Source organism: Delphinapterus leucas, chromosome 2, assembly GCF_059928025.1.
Source record: "Delphinapterus leucas isolate spDelLeu-1000000601 "Yukka" chromosome 2, BTC_Dleu_Yukka2, whole genome shotgun sequence".
NCBI lineage: Eukaryota > Metazoa > Chordata > Mammalia > Artiodactyla > Monodontidae > Delphinapterus > Delphinapterus leucas.
In genome coordinates, this window is record NC_143130.1 from 132297013 (window position 1) to 132319958 (window position 22946).

Consider the following 22946-nt stretch of genomic DNA (forward strand, 5'->3'; position numbering starts at 1 on the left):
CTCTAGGTGGGTTGCAAAGCACCGAGCTGATCTCCCTGTGCTATGCAGCTGAGAATCTACTTAGAGTCTCGTGATTTCGTAAAGAACTCTAAGAAGGAGTTCTAGGGAAATGACCAGAATATTATTTGAAAACAACAGCAATCAATTATAAACATTTATAAGAAAAACTAAAACACAGTCTGAAATTAGTTTATTCAGACTTTGGAAACTTACTAAAATAAGAAGAGAATAAACGCTTCCTCTCTTCACGTTCTTTATTTAAAGGGATAATGACTAGACTTTCCAACCATGTGGGCCATGTTTTCTACGCTTCAACAATACAATTATTGTTAAGAGTAAAAGCTGCAGTTTGCACTACTGAACAAGGAAGATGGAACAGAATGCTGGCCTTCTAGGTGGGCATCCTTTGGATCAGGGCCATCATTTTAACAGAAGGGACCATTGTGCAAAACCAACATTCACATTTGTGCATGCCCTCACTCATATTTTCTTCTCCTGCTCTGTTTCACTTCTGTTTCTTTTCCTAAACAGCTTTTCTACATAACAAGCATGGGTTGAGATCAAGAGGAAGGAGCTAGAGAGGGCCATTTTCTTTCCTCTGTCTTTGAGTTCTTGGAGGCTGTATGTGGCTGCTCTCTCCAGTGTTCAAGGAGCAGGAAGTGAGCCACTCTGCTTAAATCTAGCACTGCCTCTCCTTGGGAAGTATATAAAACTCTGGTTTATATACACTTTTGGGGGGCTGGATATGCTGTAAAGCAGCACAGGCCTTGAGTGATCCTGTTTTAAAACCCCAAAGGGATATCTGGGATGACTATGGGAACTACCTTGTCACCTGGCTTTGGGAAAGGAACAGAAAGAAATCTTAGCACAGTATGTTTCTGTCGGAAATAGTGACTGATGTGTCCAGAGGGCAAGAGGTGGAGAGTTTATGCGTTCCCACTGGTCTGGTCTATAATGGCTTTCTAGTTGGAGAGCCAAAATGGAGACTGTGTGGGCAAGGATGGCTACCTCAAGAAGCCCAAGCTGGAGTCTTAGCACAGGGCCAGCCTCCTCCTGTATCTGTTCTTCTGTGGTTTCTGCAGTTCCCTACGAGTCTTTCCTATCAGAGATGATCGCCTTTCCATATATTTACTAAATGTACCTAGAGGGCTGGGCTCTTTGGTAAAGATGTATGACTTTGCACATGAAGGGTTACTCACGTGGCTCTAGCCCTTTTCTTTTCTTTTTCTCTCTCCCTTTCCTTCCTTTTCTTTTCTTTTCTTTCTTTCTTTCTTTCCTTCTTTCCTCCCTCCCTCCCTCCCTCTCTCTCTCTCTCTCTTTCTTTCCTTGTTTCATTCCTTTTTCTTTTTCTTTTTTTTAAATTCAAATGCGAAACCTCCCCTCTTTCTATACATTTATATTCTATTCATATAGCACCACTCCATGGGTAATCCAGGAGAGGAACTTACTTTACAATTTTCAAATACTAGGGGGGGTCAGTCCTTTCCTGATAAACGAAGGTTCAGCCTTAGAATCAATTTAGCAGATTTTTCTTTTTCTTTTTCTTTTTTTTTACATCTTTATTGGAGTATAATTGCTTTACAATGGTGTGTTAGTTTCTGCTTTATAACAAAGTGAATCAGTTTTACATATACATATGTTCCCATATCTCTTCCCTCTTGCGTCTCCCTCCCTCCCACCCTCCCTATCCCACCCCTCCAGGCGGTCACAAAGCACTGACCTGATCTCCCTGTGTTATGTGGCTGCTTCCCACTAGCTATCTACCTTACATCTGGTAGTGTATATATGTCCATGCCTCTCTCTCGCTTTGTCACAGCTTACCCTTCCCCCTCCCCATATCCTCAAGTCCATTCTCTGGTAGGTCTGTGTCTTTATTCCTGTCTTACCCCTAGGTTCTTCATGACATTTTTTTTTCCTTAAATTCCATATATATGTGTTAGCATACGGTATTTGTCTTTCTCTTTCTGACTTACTTCACTCTGTATGACAGACTCTAGGTCTATCCACCTCATTACGAATGGCTCAATTTCGTTTCTTTTTATGGCTGAGTAATATTCCATTGTATATATGTGCCACATCTTCTTTATCCATTCATCCGATGATGGACACCTAGGTTGTTTCCATCTCCGGGCAATTTAGCAGATTTTTCAAATGCTGATGGTGGTCCCACCCACTACTGGGTCAGAATCTCTTAGAAGGCGGTGGGCATCTGTACTTTGAGAAAACTGCTTGGTGATTCTGATGCACTTCTGTTTAAGGGCCCCGGCCCTAAATACGCTCCTGGAGGGGCCTTGGCTTTGTCCATGCTGGGGCCTCAGTGCCCAACATGGTGCCTGCCATGGAGGCACCCAATGCCCCAGTGCCTCTCTGTTGAATAAATGAGTGGGTAAAGTGAGTATTTAATTTCGCTTTATACTCTTAGTCTCTAGGATATGCCTGCTGCATGGTGGGTGCTCAATAAATACTGAATTATTTGTGACTTTTTACTTGGATATTAAAAAACCTACAACTGCAACTGAAATGTCAAATGCCAACCTTTGCCTGAATTCGGGAACAGTCAAGTTTTGATCTGAAAAACCTAAAGAGCTGCCTCACTTCCCATTTCTGATTGGTTGGTGGGGCCCTGTTATTTAGATTTAATAAAAAGAAACCAAAATTTTAATGAACCGTAAACTGGTTTCCTTTGTAAGTCTCGGCCATGTACTCACCATGTACAGCTGACTGACTTTTTCTTGACACTTGACGTAGGCTTCATAGTCTGCAAAAACTTTAAACCTTTTTTTGTGATTAGAAGGAAAAGACAAAAAGCTTCATTAATAGATGTGTGCTAAGATTCCATTCAAAATTCGCTTTTGCTTAATGTCAGGCACGGCTGGCTTACCAATCTGACACTTCTATTCACAAGGGTTTCAACCAGCCCTCAACCTTTCTTCCCACACGTGAGAATGTTATCACACGGATGCATCTGAAAGTTGGGTACACCCGTGGAAAGAGAAAAAGAATACCAAACTTGTGGGTCTTATTCTTAAGTCTTCTCCTTGCATTGTTAGTGGAGAATACCTAATTTTCCTTTCCAAGTCTACGTTAGCTTATCAGATCACAGATCTATGCTAATCTACATGTGTTGCAGTTGGTTTAAGATATTCTCATCCCCTTTCCACGGCCCAAACAGCACCATCTTCTTGTGGGAACTCACCTGTCATGATAAAATAGCATGTTGACTAAGTCTTTGAAGAGGTCAGGCTGCTTGGGAGAAAAGAAGCCCTTGTCAATTTGATCGATGGCCAGCTTTAGCTCTGGAAGTGCCTCGTAATATTCTTTTGCCTTATACCTGTAGGGTCGGGGCAGGGGATAAGAAAAGGTTCTGTTAATGTTTTTTAATGACACACTGGATGCTACATTAGCTGTGAAAAATGCATTCAGAAATATGGTATTTATAAAGTCATTATAGAGTTCAACAGGGTATAAATAATACTTAACTAGATCCTAACATCTTTTTTCCCAACTAAATTTGATTAGTTCCTTGTAACCAAAGACACTAAGGACAGTAGATAATAAAAATCCTAGTCACAGAGCAATAGTCTAATCCGGTAAAATACATTAAGATTCATTTCAAAGCAGGCTTTATGGCTCTAAACAAGCATCGTACAGTTGCTTTTTTAAAAAAAGATTTACTTATTATTTCTTTCTTTCTTTAATTTATTTTTGGCTGCGTCGGCTCTTAGTTGCAGCACGTGGGATCTTGCATTGTGGCCTGTGGGCTTCTCTCTAGTGTGGCGGCGGGTTTTCTCTTCTCTAGCTGTGGTGTGCAGGCTCCAGGGCGCTTGGGCTCTATAGTTGTGGCGCACGGGTTCCAGAGCTCGTGGTCTCTGTAGTTTGCAGCACACGGGCTCAGCAGTTGTGGCGCGCGGGCTTAGTTGCCCCACAGCATGTGGGATCTTAGTCCCCTGACCAGGGATCGAACCCGCATCCCCTGCATTGTAAGGCGGATTCTTTACCACTGGACCACCAGGGAGGTCTCCGACAGTTGCTCTTTGGTCCCACAGATTCCCAAATTTGTTGCTACTGAACAAAAATTTACTTCCAAGGGTTGGGAAGTATATTTGACACCCTCCAGATTTTGTGATTGCTGTGGTTCCTTTGAGCAGCATCTTTCTTTACTTCTTATTTGAATCCAGGTTAATAAACCTATCCAGGTATTAAGTGGAACAAGTATTCTGGGTACTTCTATACAACCAGGCCTATCATCTACCACATTTTAGTCCATCTCTTTGAGGTCTTAAAGGAACACTAGATGGTTTAATTAATAGGCAAAAACTTCAACTACACACTGGTTCAGTGTTTTGATCAAAGTAAAGATCACAGATGTGGAGAAGTGAATAGCTCATGAGGCCAGCTCTGTCATGGCTGATAACAAATAGCAACGAGCCCATGTACCTGTGCCCAAGCTCCTTTCACTTTCACTTGCTGCGTGTAACAAGACTAATCTGTGGTCACGAGGGTCCCCTGACTCATGGGAGATGTTCTGCTGTCACTCTCATGGGACCTGCCTCAATGGGACACCTGGGTGGGCAGGTACCCTCCTGGGGGGATACCTGCTCAACAAGCAGGAGTGCTCTCTCACCCTTTCTTGTCCAAAGCAGCCACGTCCTCTATTCTCATGCCAAAGATGAACAGGTTCTCTTCCCCGGCTTCCTCGGCCATTTCCACATTGGCCCCATCCATGGTCCCGATAGTCAGGGCCCCGTTCAGCATGAACTTCATATTGCCTGTCCCCGAGGCTTCGGTGCCTGCGGTAGAAATCTGCTCCGACAGATCTGCGGCTGGAATGACTGCAAGCAAGGCATTAGTGATAGAATTAGTGATCCTGTCTCTCTGGATCCGCTTGTACGGTATCCAAGCATTCACCTAGCTGGCCTGTTCTAATCATTAAAGTAGTATGTGTACATCAAGATAAACATTCAAATGGTGTAGGATGGATCTCACTCTTCCCCTTGACTCTGGCAACCACTTTTGCCCCTTTCTGATGTGCTTCTTGGTGATTATGGCCACAGTGCTAAATAACTCTATGCTTACACTACTCTTCCTTGGTCTATAAACTTTAAAGAGCATCTATTGACTCTCTGCTATAAAAGTTGACACTACTGTGAAATAAAATTCCTATTTTATGGCAAGACAAGAAAAAGTTAAACATGAACATTTTTCTCTGCCCTTTGGCCTCCTCTCTCCCTTCTCCTGTGCATTGTGTATCTGCATTAGGCATGGACCAAACCTCCCCATCGGCAGAAATATCTACTCAGCCATAAAGAGCAACGTTCTCCTGGCACCAACAAGACAACTCCTTAAAAGATAACATTCCTTCTTGATCTTGTAAGGGGTCACAATGACCCACCACTTTGTACCTGAAGATCTGGATTGTGTAAACTGTCAACAATACAGCATTTAATGTAGAGCCCCCTGTCTCAAAAAACTTATATAACTGCTTTGACTTCTAATGGGTGGAACAGTTCTTGGAACTTTCTGATCTGCTGTTCCTGGTTTATAATCCTCAATTTGGCTCAAATAAAATTTTCCATTTCTTTCTTGGATGGGCTGATTAATTTTTTATCAACTTTACATTTCTCTTCTCCTCCTTCTTCCTTTCAGTTTTTGTTATGGTTTTATTTCTTCTATTTTATAACTTTATAAAATGTACCTAAACTTCTCTTTCTTGATCCTTAAAATTCAGAATCTTCCCTGACCCCTCTTTTGCAATCTGAGGAAACTGGATTGTGCCATTCCTTCCACTCCTTACCACCTTCCTTCCACTTTCACTGCAGGGAAATAAGCCACAGGCAACTGAGGTGTGCCCAGGGCAGACCTTTCAGTCTGATTCACACAGAAGTTCCTGCTGCCTGCAGCATCCCTCCGTTGCCTCCACTACAAAGCACAGGACCTGCTTTACTTTGAGAGCTTTACTTTGAGAGCTTATTTGTGGATTAGACATACCTTCATTTGTGCCCATAAAAACCTGGCTCTTTTTTTCTTTATGCAGACAGTTCTTAAATTGTAACATCAGAGGACCCAAAAACACCTCAGAAAGAGAAAGGTCCCTTTTCAATTTGGGAAAAGGGCAAACACACAGTTGGCATTTGCATGTGGGTGGTGCTTTGTGATGCAAGAAGAAAAGAAAGGGATGTTGGCTTCTTGCCAGTCTGCCTGTCCCCACATGGGAACTCCACGCCTGCTCTGAGCGCCTGTCTGAGGCACGTCTAAGCCTAGGGCTTTGGCAGCCTGACATCTGCCCTCATTCCCTGCTGCCACATGAACAAATGACAGCCCTTCTTTCCATGGAGTGACCAGAGGAATATCCGGGGATTGGGGCACTGGTGTTCTATTGCAGAACTGGGACTGGGAACTGAAGATCTTTTTTTCTTTTGTAGAGCACGGTCTGTACTTTACCAATACCTCAGGGCCACCTCCTCCAACACCCAGCCCTGAGCAGCTGAGAGGAAAATGTGCTTGCAGATGTAACCTCTGATGTGGAGTCTGGGGACAGTCATCTCAGTGTCAGCTGGGTCACCTTAAATATTCTTAGCTTAGGGTCATATTCTGCCTAAGAGTGACACCTTCTATCCTAAGTCACTGGCTCCCGAGGTCAGCTGCTCCATTTTTCTATAACGTGTAATCCATCCCTAGCATGTGCCCTGGCCCCGCATGGTTTGTGAGGACAGCACTACCTTTTTCAGCAAGAGACACTCTGTAGTTCTCCAGGAAGATGAGTTTCAACTTGCTTCCAACCATGGGGTCATTGTTCACCACCTCTGCCACTGAAGTGATCAGCTTTATGATCAGTTTGGCCATGTGATATCCTGGGGCAGCCTTGGGGAAGGGTGTGGACACATGACAGAATGCAGGCATGATGAAGTGGAGAAACGGCAAAAGAGACAAGAGCCCCCAAGTACCCAGGGAAGAGAAGCAACTTACTTTGCCACCGATTATAACTGTTCTGGGCACGAATAGCTTCTTCGGGTCTTTCTTAATGCCTGCAAAAGATGGAGAAGGGGATGGAACGGAAGACGGTGGATGGCCAGGGTGGTGAGAGCTCCACCTCTGGGGGCTGGTCGGGGGCTGCAGGGCTGACTCACGGTTGTACATGGTGACCACATGCAGGCAGTTCAGGAGCTGCCGCTTGTACTCATGGATCCTCTTCACCTGCACATCAAACATGGAGGATGGGTTGATCTTCACTTTGTACTCCTTCTCCAGGAACTGAGAAAACTTCAGCTTGTTCTCCTGTTGAGACAGTGCATGGGGCCAGAGCCCTTTGGACTCAGAAGCATTGGGTGGGTGGTCTGTTTTTAAAGAGTGGGGCATGAACCCTCCAAGCAAGTGCCGCTGGGCAAAGCATCCACACCGGGAAGCCTCACCTGCTTCACGTTGGAAATCTCCCGGAGGAAGATGTCGTCGCCCAGGAAGCTGTTCAGCTTCGTCAGCTGGCTCAAGTCCTTCACACAGTCCTCCCCGATTTTCTTTCAGTTTAAAGGAAAAGGTGACTCGAATCAGGGAAGGCAGTCAAGCCCACATGAGCAGTTTCTGTCAGTCTGTGGCAAGGGCTCACACGCCCCTAACACTCGCACCCCACAGCACGCAGAATGGCTTCATTCACAGGAGATGCTGAAAACGCCGTGTGGGAAGAACACTTGCTAGACCTTCAGTGGTATTAAGTGTTAAAAACAGGAAATCTACCTAAAAAGGGTGACAAATAACCCAGGTTCTACTAGGTACTATTAGAGGACAAACAAAGGTCCTGTTAGAGGACCTCTGTTATCCTCTTTTGTTAAACAGGGGTACCATCTGTGTGTCATATGAGCACTGTTCACCAGGGCCAGCTACGTAATGCGTGGGGTCTCTCTGTTCTGAAATTCAGAATTTCAAGCTGGCTACGGCGGAGAAGGAAACCAGTGCGGAGCCCTGTGGGGTTGCACAGGCCACTGGCTTGGGGGTGAAGCAGGCCCTGCTGCAGACTGGATTTGCAAGTTATAAGCGCACTCCCTGCCTCTTGAATTCTAGTCAGAAGCCCCCTTTCCCTCGGCACTTCCCGGTTACCTCTGCTATTAACTCTGCCAGTCCTGGGTTGCAGAGTAACAGCCAGCGCCTTGGAGTGATCCCATTGGTTTTATTCTGAAACTTGTCTGGCTCTAGCTCACTGAAGTCCTTGAATCTGGAGATGGAAGAGACACATCACTAAACGTGGCTGGAACGGCAGGTTCCCGCATGCTGGATGAAGTTTAGGGTTAGATCTAAGGAGCAGAGTGTAGGCTTAGAAAGGTTAAATAAAAGTGGAGAGAGGGGCTGACAGCAGCTATGGGTGTCATTCTAAATAGAAATCCATTTGCAATTCAAAATAATTGCAAGAAAAAATCCAATCTAATCGCCTTCATATGATTCCCTGGCACTGACATATATATCAGACTTCTGAGCAGAAGAGTTTTGTTTTTTTTTTCTTGTAAGTCTAGAATTAGGACTGTTCAGAGAGGAAGGCCTTTTCCTTTTAGAGAAGGGTTCTTTGTATAGAAGACATTACTTTTAAATATTTAACGGGGCCTTTCCTCATCTCCAACCGCAACCCTGCATTCGCTAGCCCCGCTCTATTCCTCAGCAATGTGAGACCCACTGCGACAGGGGTGGAGGCTCACACTTGGTTCTTCACGATGTCTGAGTGAATTTTAGCCACGCCGTTCACAGCATGGGAGCCCACAATGCAGAGATGGGCCATGTTGATCCTTTTGCCTCCTTCCTCTTCTATCAGAGACATCCTTCTCAGGCGGTCGACATCTTTAGGAAACAAGGCGGCAATTTTCTAGGCAAAGGAAGAGAAAGGCCTTACTGGTCACTCAGGTTTCCAGCAACCCTGGGATAACGTCATTCACTTCCCAACCAAAACCTTTGATGAAGCAAAGGTAAAACTTCACTCCCACAGAGAGGAGTGAAGATGCCTAGGGAGATGCCATCCCTCCAGGTTAGTATTTTCAAAAGGATGTCATTAACAGAGCCCCACCCAGACTTGAGTGCTTTTGATGTATCAATGACTGAAAGATGTTTGGGCCTCAGGTTTGGTAAGAGGGAAGACTGCAGCCACCCTTAACATCTCTAGACCTCCTTCTCAAAAGGGTTATGAATCTGTCAAAGTGACTTACATCTAAATGCTTTTGATTCATCTCGTAAATGATCTGCAAATGTCGAGGAAGCAGCTTTTCCACCAGCTCTACAGGCCAGCGCTCCAGGGCTTCCGGGAGCACTGTATGGTTGGTGTAGGCAAAGGTCTTCTGGGTGATCTCCCATGCCTGTGGGGAGAGGGGGGCTCAGTGCTTGCCTCTGCAGGAAAGGCGGCCTGCAGGTGTGCCCCATCCTGCAGGCCAAACACTTCCTCAACTCCTGCCCGTCAGCAACAGGACAATTCTATCTGCATGTATACAGTTAGACACAATTCCGCTAGGTTCCTGAATGGTCCAGGTAATGGGAACATGTTTTTTTTGGGGGGGAGGGGGAGGAAAAGCAGTAAATTGTCTGATAAAATTTAGGACAGCATATGCTGATAAATCTTCTCTAGTATCCTAACTTGTCTTTCATTTGTTAAACAAACAAAACTTGAGGAATAAAACTTCAGTAATGTTCTGAGAAAGTACCAAGTATGTTTAAAATCGATGGAGACACCTTCAGTTAGCTGTATTCTGAGGCTAGAGAGTTTAATTTCGAATCCTTTTAGACACAAAAATGGCAAACACAATATAAGCCTTAATATAGCCACTGAGCTGTGTCCCATTAGCAATGTGTTTATTTATTTCTTAGTCTTACTCCCTGTAAAGCAGTAAGAGCCGAGACATATCGGTGCCAGGGCAAAGTTTACCTTTAACTGTTGGAAGTTAGCAACAGTGACTTATTTTGAAAAACTGTGAAAGGCGCTTTGGGCAGAATCTCTTAAGCACAGATATTCTGGCCAGTCAAAGGAAAAAGAAGCCAAAGCATCCGGACCTTGGACCAGGGCAATTTTTCAATGTCCACAAAAATCCGCATCAGCTCAGGGATGGCGAGCGCAGGGTGAGTGTCATTCAGCTGGATGGCAACCTGCGAGGGGAAAACCGATGTGAAGGTCACCAACGGCCCAGGCCCTTGTTCTCATCCATGCCTCATACGTGCACCAAACAAAACGTCTGCCCTCTATGGGAGGCTTTAAGTATACTGTAGCTACTCGGTTTTATTTTTTAATTGAAGTATAGTTGATTTAAAATATTGTGTTAGTTTCAGGTGTACAGCATAGTGATTCAGTTATATATAAATATTCTCAGATTATTTTCCATTATAGGTAAGTAAATTTCCTGTGCTACACAGGAAATCCTTGTTGCTTATCTATTTTATGTATAGCAGTGTGTATCTGTTAATCCCATACTCCTAGTTTGCCTCCCTCCACCCCCTTTGGTAACCACAAGCTTGTTTTCTGTCTGTGAGCCTGTTTCTGATTGGTATATAGACACTCAGATTTTTTTTTTAGCATGGAGACAGAGAAGTAAATCTAATGGAAGTCCTGATGCCCTCAGTTGTTCCCGCCTGCGTTCAGGCTGAATACTCGCCTGATCTGGGAAGGCATCAAACGCAGTTCTGGCACTCCTGCTGGACCCAAACTTAGAGGCTTTGAAACGTCGGATGACATCTTGCAAGGTAGCAGCCACCACAAAGTACTCCTGCTTCAGTCTCAGCTCCTTCCCTTCAAAAAACTTCAAGCCAGAGAGACTGAGTGAGAGGGCTCACATTGCTAGGAGTGGCCAGAACATGGGTGGCGTCCCCTACACCAGGGGACTTTAAGGCTAAAGCCCATGGGATGTCTGGTGGAAGCTGGCAGGTTGAATGCCAAGCATCAGCCTCCTGAAACTCCACTAAAATGACAGTAAAGGGATTGAAAAAAGGCAATACTGATAAAGGATGAAGGGAATGGAGAGAAGACAACAGCAACAACTTTTCAGAAGCCGAAAAACAGATGGATAAATGGTAAACTGAACCAGAAGACCCAGGAAAGCTGCATCCTGACCTGGTGTGGAGAAAAGCCAAAGGAACAACGCAGTGTATACACTGAAGCTCCCAAAAGGCCCAAGAATTGTCAGCGTTGGGTGCCTTCAGAAGTAGGGGTGAAGAGGGGGTAAAAGGTTAGTGGGGAACCTAAGAAGTAGTTGGCCTCAGACCTCCTCTCCAATTCCCTCAACTGGACAATCTCCTTTGCCAACTCAGGCAGAAGCTGGAGGTCTGTTCTCTGGAGATGGTATAACAGGGGTCTCTGGACTGGAGGGCAGCAGGTAAAGTGGGAGGCAGGGGTACCATCCATACTAAAAATGGGGGAAGAGGCTCAGTGAAAGTTTCTGTACTGAATACTGATGATTTCAGTCTTCATCTCCCAACTGAATTTGAGAACACAGGCAGCCAGTGTTAATTCCACCAGGAAAGAAGCTTCAAGCGTCTTCTCTAGGGAATTCGACCAGCACAGGAGGGAGGACCTAAAGACATGGACATGAGGAACTCCACCAGGAAGCGGCCCCAGCAGGTCACAGGTGAGGGAAACCAAATAGATAAATCCCAAACAAGTGTACAGAGCTCCCCAAAACTTGTTGGTACCTTTCTCTTAAGTTTCAGTGGGCAGCTAAGGACCATTAGACAGCTAAGAAAAACTTCTAAAACATGTTAAAATAATAAAAGCCAACTTAGAGGTAACAGAGATTAGAGAAAAGAATGATTAGAAGAATACTATCAGTATCCTCAGATAGATTAGATATTGTATTCAAGAAATAAGAATAAGATGCTTCAAGAAAATATCTAGAGCAAAAAAAGATTACTTGGAAATTAAAACATGACAGCCAAAGTGAAAAACCCAATAGGAAGATTGGAAGAGAGATTTGTGATTGCCCAAAATGTGAGCAGGAAGACAAAGAGATGATAAATAAAAGAAAAAAGGTAAGAAGACTAAACCAGTTGAGGATGTTTAACAATTCCAGACCATTTCTCAGAGAGCTGTAGTCCTGTGTCCCCAGACTGAAAGGGTACCCAGGCGTGATAAGTGAAAGCAGACTTACACCAAAGCACACCCCCCAAAACTTTTAGTACACTCGGAGAGAGGGGGTTTGGAGAGGGACAGAGGGAGGGGAAGAGAGAGAGGGAGACTAGAAACTTTCAAAGGGGGAAGAAAGCAGAATTCAAACAAAAGATCAAGAATCCAATTGCATTGTACTTTTCGGCAGCACCAAAAACTAGGAGATTAAAAAAAAAACAACTTTTGAGTCTTCAGTATCCAGGCAAACTCCCAATGAGAGGGCAAAATAAAGACATTTTCCAACATGCAAGGTCTCAAAAAAATTGACCTCACTTGCACCCTTTCCTAGGAAGGCCCAGGCATGTGTACTACCAAAACAAGGGAGCAAACCAAGACATGGGATCCTGGAAACAAATGACCCCAGAGAGTATATGAGTACAGACGTCCTCAGAACAATGGGAAAAGTAGATCCCAGGATGACAGCGGAGCAGCCAACCAGAAGAGATCCAGAAGAGACTTCAAGAAGACTGAGTCAACAGAATACCTAAGGTGTTTGAATATATTGAGAGGAAATTTCTACGACTGGGGTAGAGTGTAGGCTAAATTAGGGAAAAGTACTCAGAAAACCAAGCAAACGAACAAAACAATGATTAACTCCAGGAAAGGAGAACATTTTAAGGAAAGGAAAAATAATCAAGAGATGATGACATGTATGTGCACAGATCAGCTGTCTGTAGCACTGACAGCGTCATAATAATGTAAACACTAGCTGAAGAGCTAGTGCAAATCACCATGTGATTATGTTGAGAGAGTGGGCATAGAAAACGTGTTTTTGTGGTGGGGGTGGAAGTCTATGGGAGGAAGGGAGCTAAATTCTCATCTTCAGTAGCGGGGAGTCAGTATTGTAAAAAGAGGAAATCACGAAGCAGCAGTAACAGCATGTTGTTAGAAATATGGAGGTAAGTATCCAGGAAAGCAATTCAAAGCAAGGGGATGTAGTTGCTTTGGGGAAGTGGGAAATAGGAGGCTGATTTTATAGTAAGCCTCAGAGAGCTGCTTTTCTCTTTAAACTATGTGCAGGTACAACTTTGATAAAAGTTTAAAAACCAAAAGAAAAATTTTAAGTCATTAATAGGAAACTGTCTGGATGGATATTACCAATGGGAATTTATAGGTGGTAGAATTTGGAATTTTTTTTTTTACTTGGTAGTTTTTTATATTGCTTATATTTCTTTTTCTAATAGCATGTTTCATAGTAAAAAATATAATGAAATCATTATTCTAAAAAAAGCACATGAATCCATCCACAATGAATTTAAATGTTTATTGAGTTAGGGAATTTTTAATGTGCTAGAAATAAAATGATTAATTAAACAATCACTGACCTCAGTTAAGTTCAAACTACTGGGCAGAGACAGATGTATAATCAAGGCTTGAAATCAAACAAGACAGTTTTTAAAAACATTTATGTTGTATTTAAGTGTATACACAGTACTTTGGGGACCTAAATACTCAGGTGATTTCTTTATCTGAGTCCTGAAAGGTAAGTAGGAATTTGAGGTGAGCGCAGAGGGCCAGAGTATTCCCTGCACACAGAGGAAACCTGGGCAAAGCATGGAGGTTAGAAAGAACAGGGCAAATAACCCTCTACAGCTGGGACCTATTGGTAGGGCAAGATCACAGAGGATGTGTCAGAACTGATGACCACATAGATGAAGATACACCTACGATTCTGTACTTCTCTTAGGGGTAAGCAAAAGCCTTAAAGAATTTTAAGCAAGGAAAAAAAAATCTCATTAGTTGCAGAGTGAGGACAGGGGGCAAGATTCTTGGAAGATAGACTAATAGGGCTATGGCCAAGTTCGGGAGAGGGAATGAGTCTGTTCTTGTGGTTACAGTACGAAAAAGATTTATCAACTTCTACTTAAAAACAAGCATAACCCTGAGAGTTACCTTTTTTGCCCAATGAATTTAGTCAACTTTGCACCCCATGCTAACCTAGTATGTGTTACCAATTGTTTATTTATTGGAATATTATTGATTATTTCCAAGTAAAGTTAGGTTTGGGCCCTACTGAAGATAGGAGGATGAATTTCAAGCCCCTTCTAGTTAAGCAATCCTGCAGGATTGGGTTTGGCTAGGCAGTGTGGCCCCAGTCTTGGAAGGATTCTTACTTTAATTGACCTTGAAACAGAACAGTCTTTTGCTTTTGCGTTACAGATTTCTTTTAAGGTACTGAAGACACATCGTTTCTCCCAAAGGAAAAATAACATATACCGTTAAGTTCCTAAAAATGCTGCAGCAAATCCACTTAATCCTCCTTGGAGATGGGTTTAACACTAAGTGGACATCTGGTCTTAGGATCATTTATGTCCTAGTCCCCAAGATCCTTGTTTTGTGGACATCTTTGTGGAGCAGAGTACTAGTTTGGTTACTTCTGAGATTTTTTTTTTTTTTAAATTATTATAGCGTCCAGAAAATTATTTTACTCATGGATAAGTTAGAGCCAAGTCTATTTTAACCCACTAAGAATCCATAACAGTGGGTTTCCCTGGTGGCGCAGTGGTTGAGTCCGCCTGCCGATGCAGGGGACACGGGTTCGTGCCCCGGTCCGGGAAGATCCCACATGCTGTGGAGCGGCTGGGCCCGTGAGCCATGGCCGCTGAGCCTGCACGTCCGGAGCCTGTGCTCTGCAACGGGAGAGGCCACAACAGTGAGAGGCCCGCATACGGCAAAAAAAAAAAAAAAAAAAAAAAGATCCATAACAGTCATCTGAGATCCAGTTCCAAGTGTTTTTTTTTTTTTTCTTAAACTAAGTTATTTTTCGTGTAAACTTTGTAATGATCACCTATAAGAAAAAGTTTAATGAGATAAATAAGTGGCATAAGAAACAAGTGTCTGCTCCTGGGTCTATTCTGAGGTCCATGACCCCACCTTGCCTTGGGTCAGAGGAGACCCATGAGTGAGGGGAAGAGGACAGGCAAGACACCTCCAGGGACTTCTGATGCTGTGGATGAAATTTCTGTTTGGAAAGGAAGGAGTGCTTCACCTGTACTGCACCTCATCTTTTATAGCCAGGTTTTGTTTTGAAATACATGTACAGAGCCTCCCAATTAGTGATGGGGTCACTAATCAAGGGCGAAACACCAATTCTGATTTCATGAATTGTACAAATTCGTTTTCCTTACATGGGTGGGAGGGGAAATCTACACAAGTCAGGAAGAGATATGGTGATTATTCCTCACTGAAGGAAAAAACCCAATATTAAGTATGTGCTTTATGGCTACTGAAGAGGTGCTTCTGAAATAAGCTGCTTCTGTTTCCACTGAGAAAGCAAGCTTGATCACTCACATTATCATTGGGATAGAGGACCCGGGAGATGTTCTCGGCCAGATTCCGGTCCAGCACAGCCTGAATGTAGTCTCCAACGTTAACTGAGGGAAATGTTAGAAAAATGAATAAACAGACGAGCCAGCCACTGTTTTCAGAAGCCCCCTGATCTCACCTGATGCTTGTTGGGTACCATGTGGGATTCCTAAAAATCCAAAAAGATTCCAGCAAACCTTCATGCTGTGATTCACATGACAGTCTAAGAGGGTTAGACTGAAGGACTGATTTAACCATGTGCCCCATACCTGCTCCATATAATGCTTTAGTCACTAAAGAGTTCGGATCAGAAACTCAGTGCAACCTGGCTCTAATTATTGGACAGAAAGATTAAAGGTACACATGAGGAAAGGGAGCCCACGCTGTACTCACAGTCTCTGAGGTTAAAGTCATTGGGTGCGCGAGCGGACCAGAGGCGCATGGTGTTGACCGTGTTGTTCAGATATCCAGGCACCGGGGTGTCATATGGAAGAGCAAGGACCACCTGCGGGGTGAAACCAAAGCAGTTCCTTACCGTTACCCACGTGGATGGAGGAGGTTGAACAGAGGTGGGAGACAGCAGCTGGAATTTGGTTCCTGGCTCCATCACCAACTCAAACTGTATGATCCCTAAACCAAGCTGAGGGTCCCAAGGCTGGAGGTGGTATTAGGGGCCATGTCGGTCCTCCTCCCACTTGGAACAATATGGATGGCTGGAATGACCCAGACAGATGGTCCCAGATGGTCCTCCACATCATTTCCACGCTGACTTCCCTTTGTGTCCCTTGCCCTGATCTGGACACAGATCTTTCATGTTTCAAGATCAAGCCATTGCTCTAAAGAGAGCAAAATATGATGTGCAAAGTGGTAAATGTGAACCTGTACCCATTAAACAACAGTAATCAAGATAAGTTTCATGTAGGCTATTCAATGATCTGATTTCAAATATGGTGAAAATTAGCAGAATAGGAAATTTACGAAGATAAATACTACATATGATGTTTAAAATGCTATGCTGGATTTTTCAAAGTTGCACGAAGAAGAGTTATTTTAGTGATCTAACAAATAAGCTGATAATTAGCTGAGATGTGTCTAAGAGGTGAGCTTTGGAAAATTTAGCTCAATATTTGTGACAGTCAGGGAAATAGAGAAGAACAGGAAGATGAACCACGTTTCACATGAATTTAAAATTTATGTGGGAGAAGACAATTTTCTATTCCCTGCCTCATCAGAATCAAGAAGCTCTAAGGAAGGGGAATGACAGAAGGATTGAATTGGAGGATGCTAGAGATCATCTAGTGCAACTTAAGGTGTTTTGGATATGAGGGGAATGAAGCTGCGAGAGAAGTGACTTACCCAAGGTCATAGTCAGTGGTAGTGTTGAAACCTAACCACAGATATCTTTAATTTGGTCTGCTGAATTATGAAGGAATGAAACACTCTAGCCTATATCAATCAGTCACATACATTTAGTCATGCTTTCATGAACATCATAACCACAGAGTAATAAATCACATTTATGTGAATATCTTTTACTAGGAAATAAAGATCTCTGGAGTTCTAAGAGCAAGTTGTGGTCAATCAGGAGAAGTCACTTACAGAGTGGGACTCTGAGTCTGGGTCCAAACATGACTCATCCTTCTGACCCTCAAAACATAATTGAGGCAGCTGGGGAAGCACATGGCTTGGAGGTCCCTTTAGAGAACTTCAGGGAGAAGTTGCCACCTCAGAGCTCACACGAGGCTGTGCTTTCTTTGGGATGCTCCCATCGTGGTGGGAGCATGAGAGCCAGGACTCCCCTCATGAGCAATGTCCCATCAGCCTGGGCACTTGTTCAGAGATGCACTGCAGTGTGAGGCTCCTTCCCGAGAATCCTTCTTTCCCTCTCTCTCTTCACAGGTGTCACACCCGCGTTGCAGTCTGAACGACTTCCCCCCTCCTCCCGTCCCCTTTCCCTTTATCTTTCACAGGCATTTCTGCAATAGATCACTTGTACTTCTAATTCTCCCTTCTGTCTGCTTCCCAGAGGACCTGAACTGACACAAGAAATGAAACAAATAACTCAGTTTACTGGAAGCCTTCACAGCAGGCATACATGAGGTCTGACCTCGAGCTCTCTGACCTCACTAGCTACAAATCTGGGGCTGATCAGGCAGTGGCGTCAATCCATAAAATTCTGCACAGGTTGGGTCAGCTCACCCTTTATTACATCTGCCCCATAAACTTGCCTTTGTGGGCACAGAAAAACACACTCTCCCTGATTGAATTTCTGGATATATTATGAAAATGTCTAGAGGTGCTTTGTAAATATATTATCAGGTCATCATAAGGTCATCAGTGGGACTTATGAAGTAAACAGAATGCTTCCAGGATTGGGAGTATAACCTGCGTACGTTTAAACAGATCAGAAGGCACTGGAAGTTTTAGACACCAAATACTTGCTAGATTAATACCCAAAATATGTGAGAATTCTTTAGGCATATTAACAATTGATTTGTTGCAGTTCTTATGATCATATTTGTAATCAACTGCAACTCAGTTGTGGTCTATTGTTTAACCAAAATAAAAGGGGGGGGATGGATAGAGGGAAACATCTTGAAATTACAGTATTAGTTTATTCCTTATTATATATAATGACCTATTTTAGCTTCTAATCCATTATTTCATATGCTGAAAAAATCATGTTCAGATAGGAAAAACTTCAAAAGCAGTCTTTCTTTTGTGAACTGTGAATAGCCTTGCATGGATCAGCAGAATAAAGCATCAGCTTACAAGTCCACTATAACATGGGTCTAGAGTCCGCAAACCAACTGAATTTAGCATTACAATACTGAATTTTGTTCCTGATTTTGCCATATAAGAACAGCATTTCCTTGGTCTTTACCATGTTCTTTAAGCTTTTAAAGTGGCCAGTGAGACATCTTTTCTGGCCTAAGACTATATTTACTAAACAAATATCTCAAGTGGAGCCTCCAGTGATTGGACAATGCAATCCGGTAGTTCTTAGGGGTTATTTATCAGGACGTATGAAGACAGCAAAGCACAAACCACCACTAGAGGAGCTGAAAAGTAAATTGTTCAGTAGCAGGTAACACTCTAATCTGGTGGCAGGATAAACACACGGCCGTGAATTAAGTACACTTGGATTGACACCAGCATTATTTCTCTAGAAGTGATTTGGCACACAGTAACAGTGCATTTTGCAATATTTTGCATTATTTTTCTTGACTTTGTAATGAAGAAGAACTTTGGTAATCCTTTGAATAAATACTTCACTTTAAAAATATTTACCCCTTAGAATTTACAAGTCAATGTACATATGGCAGTGGGGTGAAGAATGACATTTAACTTTATTCAATCTTGGTTTCAACAGCTTTATATAAAGCTGGAGAGCTAAGCATGCTGGGATTATAGAATTGATTAATTTCTTATAAACCGGATGACAAAATGACCCTGGTAAGTCACTTGACCTTGGGGAAGTCACTTCTCTCTTGGCCTCAGCTCCCTGGTCTCCAAAATGAGTGGGTTCACCAAGAGAAGTAACAGATTTATTTATAAAAATATACTTTATTATTCAATATACTACACACTATACTCAACACCACATACACGTCACACGCTGTGCCATCCTCTATACAATGCTCAGCACGAGGACTCTCAGAATACCTGCGTGTTGATCCACTTGGTTCCGGCCTCTGTGTGCTCTACGCTCCCGTAGAAGTGAACAGGCAGCATGAACTCGGGGCGGGCCTTCTCCCAGGGGTTTCCATGCCTGAGCCAGTCATCTGCCTCTTCTATCTGCAAAAAGGACATGGCTTAGAATTTGTTTTTCAGGAGCGGTGGACCTAGCCCTTCAATTATATCAAATTTAAAATATTTTGGGGGACTTCCCTGGTGGCGCAGTGGTTAAGAATCCGCCTGCCAATTCAGGGGACACAGGTTCGGTCCCTGGTCCACGAAGATCCCACGTGCCTCGGAGCAACTAAGCCTGCGAGCCACAACTACTGAGCCCACGTGCCACAACTACTGAGCCTGCGCTCTAGAGCCCGTGAGCAGCAACCACGGAAGCCCATACGCCTAGAGCCCGTGCTCTGCAACCAGAGAAGCCACCGCAATAAGAAACCCGCGCACCTCAAGGAAGAGTAGCCCCTACTCGCCACAACTAGAGGAAGCCCGTGTGCAGCAACAAAGATCCAACGCAGCCAAATAAATTTATAAAAATATATATATATATTTTTGACTGAATCAACTCAAGAATACTGTTTTGGCAAGAAAGATGTTGGTTTTGTCAATCTCAATTCATCTTTGTTATTGTCGTACAGCCTAAATCAACAACAATACTGGCTAGTATTGCTCTAAATGTTTTATACATAGTATTGCATTTAATCCTCATAGCAAATATAGGAGGGAGCTATGGCTTCTCCCTTTGTTAAGGAAATTGTAACTTGCTCAAAGTTGCACGGATAGTAAATGATACAGGTAAGATTTGATGGTAGGTCTGTGAGTTCTAAAGCCTGTGTCTCAACATCTGTGAATCCAATTGTCTAGCTTGAGGGAAAGAGAGAGGCTTCCCAGGGATGTTTATTGTTGGATACCTGGACCTGATGGGTCCTACATTATGGTTTCTGTCAAGAGCTTTGTGCCTTGAAAGCACAGAATCGGTTGAGAAAAACTACTCATAGAAAGCTCCCTTAATAAGGCTTATTTCAGTATAGGTACAGAACACTATTACTTTTGTTTTCATTTTTTAATTTGGAGTATAGTTGATTTACAATATTGTGTTAGTTTCAGGTGTACAGCATAGTGTTTCAGTATTTTTGCAGATTATATTCCATTATAGGTTATTATAAGATAATAGGTATACTTTCCTGTGTTATACAGTATATCCTTGTTATTATCTATTTTATACATAGTAGTTTGTTAACACCATATCCCTAATTTGTCCCTCCCCCCGTTCCTTCTCCCCTTTGGTAACCACAAATTTGTTTTCTATATCTGTGAGTCTGTTTCTGTTCTGCATATGCATTCATTTGTATTATTTTTTAGATTCCACATATAAGTGATAACATACAGTATTTGTCTTTCTCTGTGTGACTTATTTCACTAAGCATAATATTATTTAGGTCCATCCATGTTGCTGCAAGTGGCAATATTTAATTCATTTTTTATTGCTGAGTAATATTCCATTGCATATATAATACACCACATCTTCTTTATCCATTCATCTGTTGATGGGCACTTGGGTTGCTTCCATGCCTTGACAATTGTAAACACTGCTTCTATGAACACTGGGGTGCATGTATCTTTTTGAATTAGCGTTTTCATTTTTTCCAGATATATACCCAGGAATGGAATTGCTGGACCACATGGTAGTTCTATTTTTAGTTTTTTAAGGAACGTCCATACTTATTTCCATAGTGGCTGCACCAATTTACATTCCCATCAACAGAACACATTTTGTAGTCTTTGTTTAATTTAATCCTTATGGAATTTTGATCTGATAATGAACTATTATTTATTATATTTTATTTATTTATTTGGTCATGCCAGGTCTTAGTTGCGGCATGTGTGCTCCTTTGTTGCAGCCGGGGTAGGTGGGGGGGCTCCTTAGTTGCAGCTCACCAGCTCCTTAGTTGCGGCATGCAAACTCTTAGTTGCAGCACGCATGTGGGATCTAGTTCCCTGACCAGGGCTGGAACCCGGGCCCCCTGCATTGGGAGTGTGGAGTCTTAACCACTGCACCACCAGGGAAGTCCCATGAACTATTATTTCTAATTCGTTTTGAAAATGACATATACTAAAATGTAAGGAATTTATTTTATTGACAATTACAACATTTTCCCATGTATTTATGTCAATTTATAACAAAATATTTCTCATAAAAATTTAAAAATCTAATTCGTATTTAGGGTATCCTGGACATCAAATGCATTTTGTTTTCTATAAAGAAACAAATAAAAATGCCAAAACAAGAACAAAAGACACATGGTGGGGCTGGGGTTGCACTTTTAAAGTAAAGGTATTATGAGTGAAACCTTTAAAATATTCCATATATATTAAAAAATGCAATCGTGTTCTGGCAAGAAGGGAGGGGTAAGGTTTTTAGTACAAAGCTCCCTTGTCAATGAGATTACCCCCAATATGGTTATTTTACCTACCTGATTCCTCATCCTTCCCTCTTAGAAAACTCAGCTTTAGTTTAAAAAGATATTAATGATGAATTATGACACAATGCTGGATGCTTCATGATCACCTGTGTATGAGTTCAGTGTCTGCCCCAGGCACAGTGTGGAGAGAGGCAAACACACACAGCTATCTTTTGAGATATTAGACAAAACATTAATGTCAACAGCCAGACAAGCAAACACACATCCATTTATTCAAACACTGATCATATTGGGAATGCTAGTAAGCTGCTCATTAACAAGAGCTACCAGCATGATGAATGAAAAGGGGACACACAGAAACAACATCTTTAGATAGAAGGTCTGGAATTAGAGAGCTGCAGGAGGATGTAGCAGATGCAGGATGAAGCCTAGGGAAGGCTGGACCTAGATGTGAGCTAATCAATACAATGCACCTTGTTAAAATGCAGAGTCCCTGGCAGTCTGGGGAGGGGTCTTAAATTTTCCATTTAAAAATTTGCATCTTGGGGCTTCCCTGGTGGCGCAGTGGTTGAGAGTCCGCCTGTCAATGCATGGGACGCGGGTTTGTGCCCCGGTCCGGGAAGATTCCACATGCCGCGGAGTGGCTAGGCCCGTGAACCATGGCCACTAAGCCTGCGCGTCCGGAGCCTGTGTTCCACAACGGGAGAGGCCACAACAGTGAGAGGCTCGCATACCGCAAAAAAAAAAAAAATTTGCATCTTAACATGTAGCCATTGGGTACACGGTGCAGCAGGGAGCTACACAGCGATACAAAGTCAGGAACTGTAATTCAGAATTGAGACTTCGACTATCCCATTCATAAAGAGAACAAAAATACAATTAAAATTTAACAAGGAAAGGACTGAATTTTATCAGTTGATAAGAAATTGGTTAAGTTAGAGTCCTCTAGCTCGTGTTAATAACTAGAAACTCTATGAAAAATAAATGAGGATATGCACAAAGATCAAACATCCTGACTTACAAAACACTTCACGCTGCACTTAGGCAAGGGCAGTGTTCTGGGTTTCAAATTATTGGTCAATGTGAACACACAATGCTTCCTGTAACAGGAAAGAACCTTACGGCCTATTTGCCTCATTTCAGCGCTCAGGAGTGTTGTAAAATACACCTTAAGTTTTTACATGAACCAGGAGGACGAGGAGGCAGAAACAGCATTCCTCTCGAAAATCATGTGCACAGGTGAGCTGACAAGATATTTTCTGCTGAAAAATGCAGCAGAAGCAGACTCTTCTCCCCTCAAGCACTGTGAAATGCCCGTACAAGAGAGGCTGAACTCTGGGCTTCCCACCACTGGCCGGCCCCTCCTGGCCTCCTTTGCAAATCAGAAGCTGCATTTGCTCTTTTGAGGACACGCTGTT

General features: G+C 42.9%; 1 protein-coding gene across 2 annotated transcripts in view; it reads right to left on the bottom strand.

Annotated features, from left to right (window-relative positions):
* PYGL (glycogen phosphorylase L) overlaps window positions 1-22946 on the bottom strand; it is a 52496-nt gene that overhangs the window by 13510 nt on the left and 16040 nt on the right. For both annotated transcript variants that reach the window (XM_022570581.3, XM_089907681.1), the window contains exons 5-19: window positions 19088-19219; window positions 15815-15926; window positions 15407-15489; window positions 10611-10754; window positions 10015-10107; window positions 9180-9326; window positions 8679-8842; window positions 8089-8203; window positions 7410-7511; window positions 7128-7275; window positions 6967-7025; window positions 6720-6861; window positions 4625-4832; window positions 3197-3331; window positions 2709-2775 (exon numbers count right to left, since the gene is read on the bottom strand). In XM_022570581.3, the coding sequence (XP_022426289.1) occupies window positions 2709-2775; window positions 3197-3331; window positions 4625-4832; window positions 6720-6861; window positions 6967-7025; window positions 7128-7275; window positions 7410-7511; window positions 8089-8203; window positions 8679-8842; window positions 9180-9326; window positions 10015-10107; window positions 10611-10754; window positions 15407-15489; window positions 15815-15926; window positions 19088-19219 (1851 nt within the window). The remainder of the gene's footprint in view (window positions 1-2708; window positions 2776-3196; window positions 3332-4624; window positions 4833-6719; window positions 6862-6966; window positions 7026-7127; window positions 7276-7409; window positions 7512-8088; window positions 8204-8678; window positions 8843-9179; window positions 9327-10014; window positions 10108-10610; window positions 10755-15406; window positions 15490-15814; window positions 15927-19087; window positions 19220-22946) is intronic.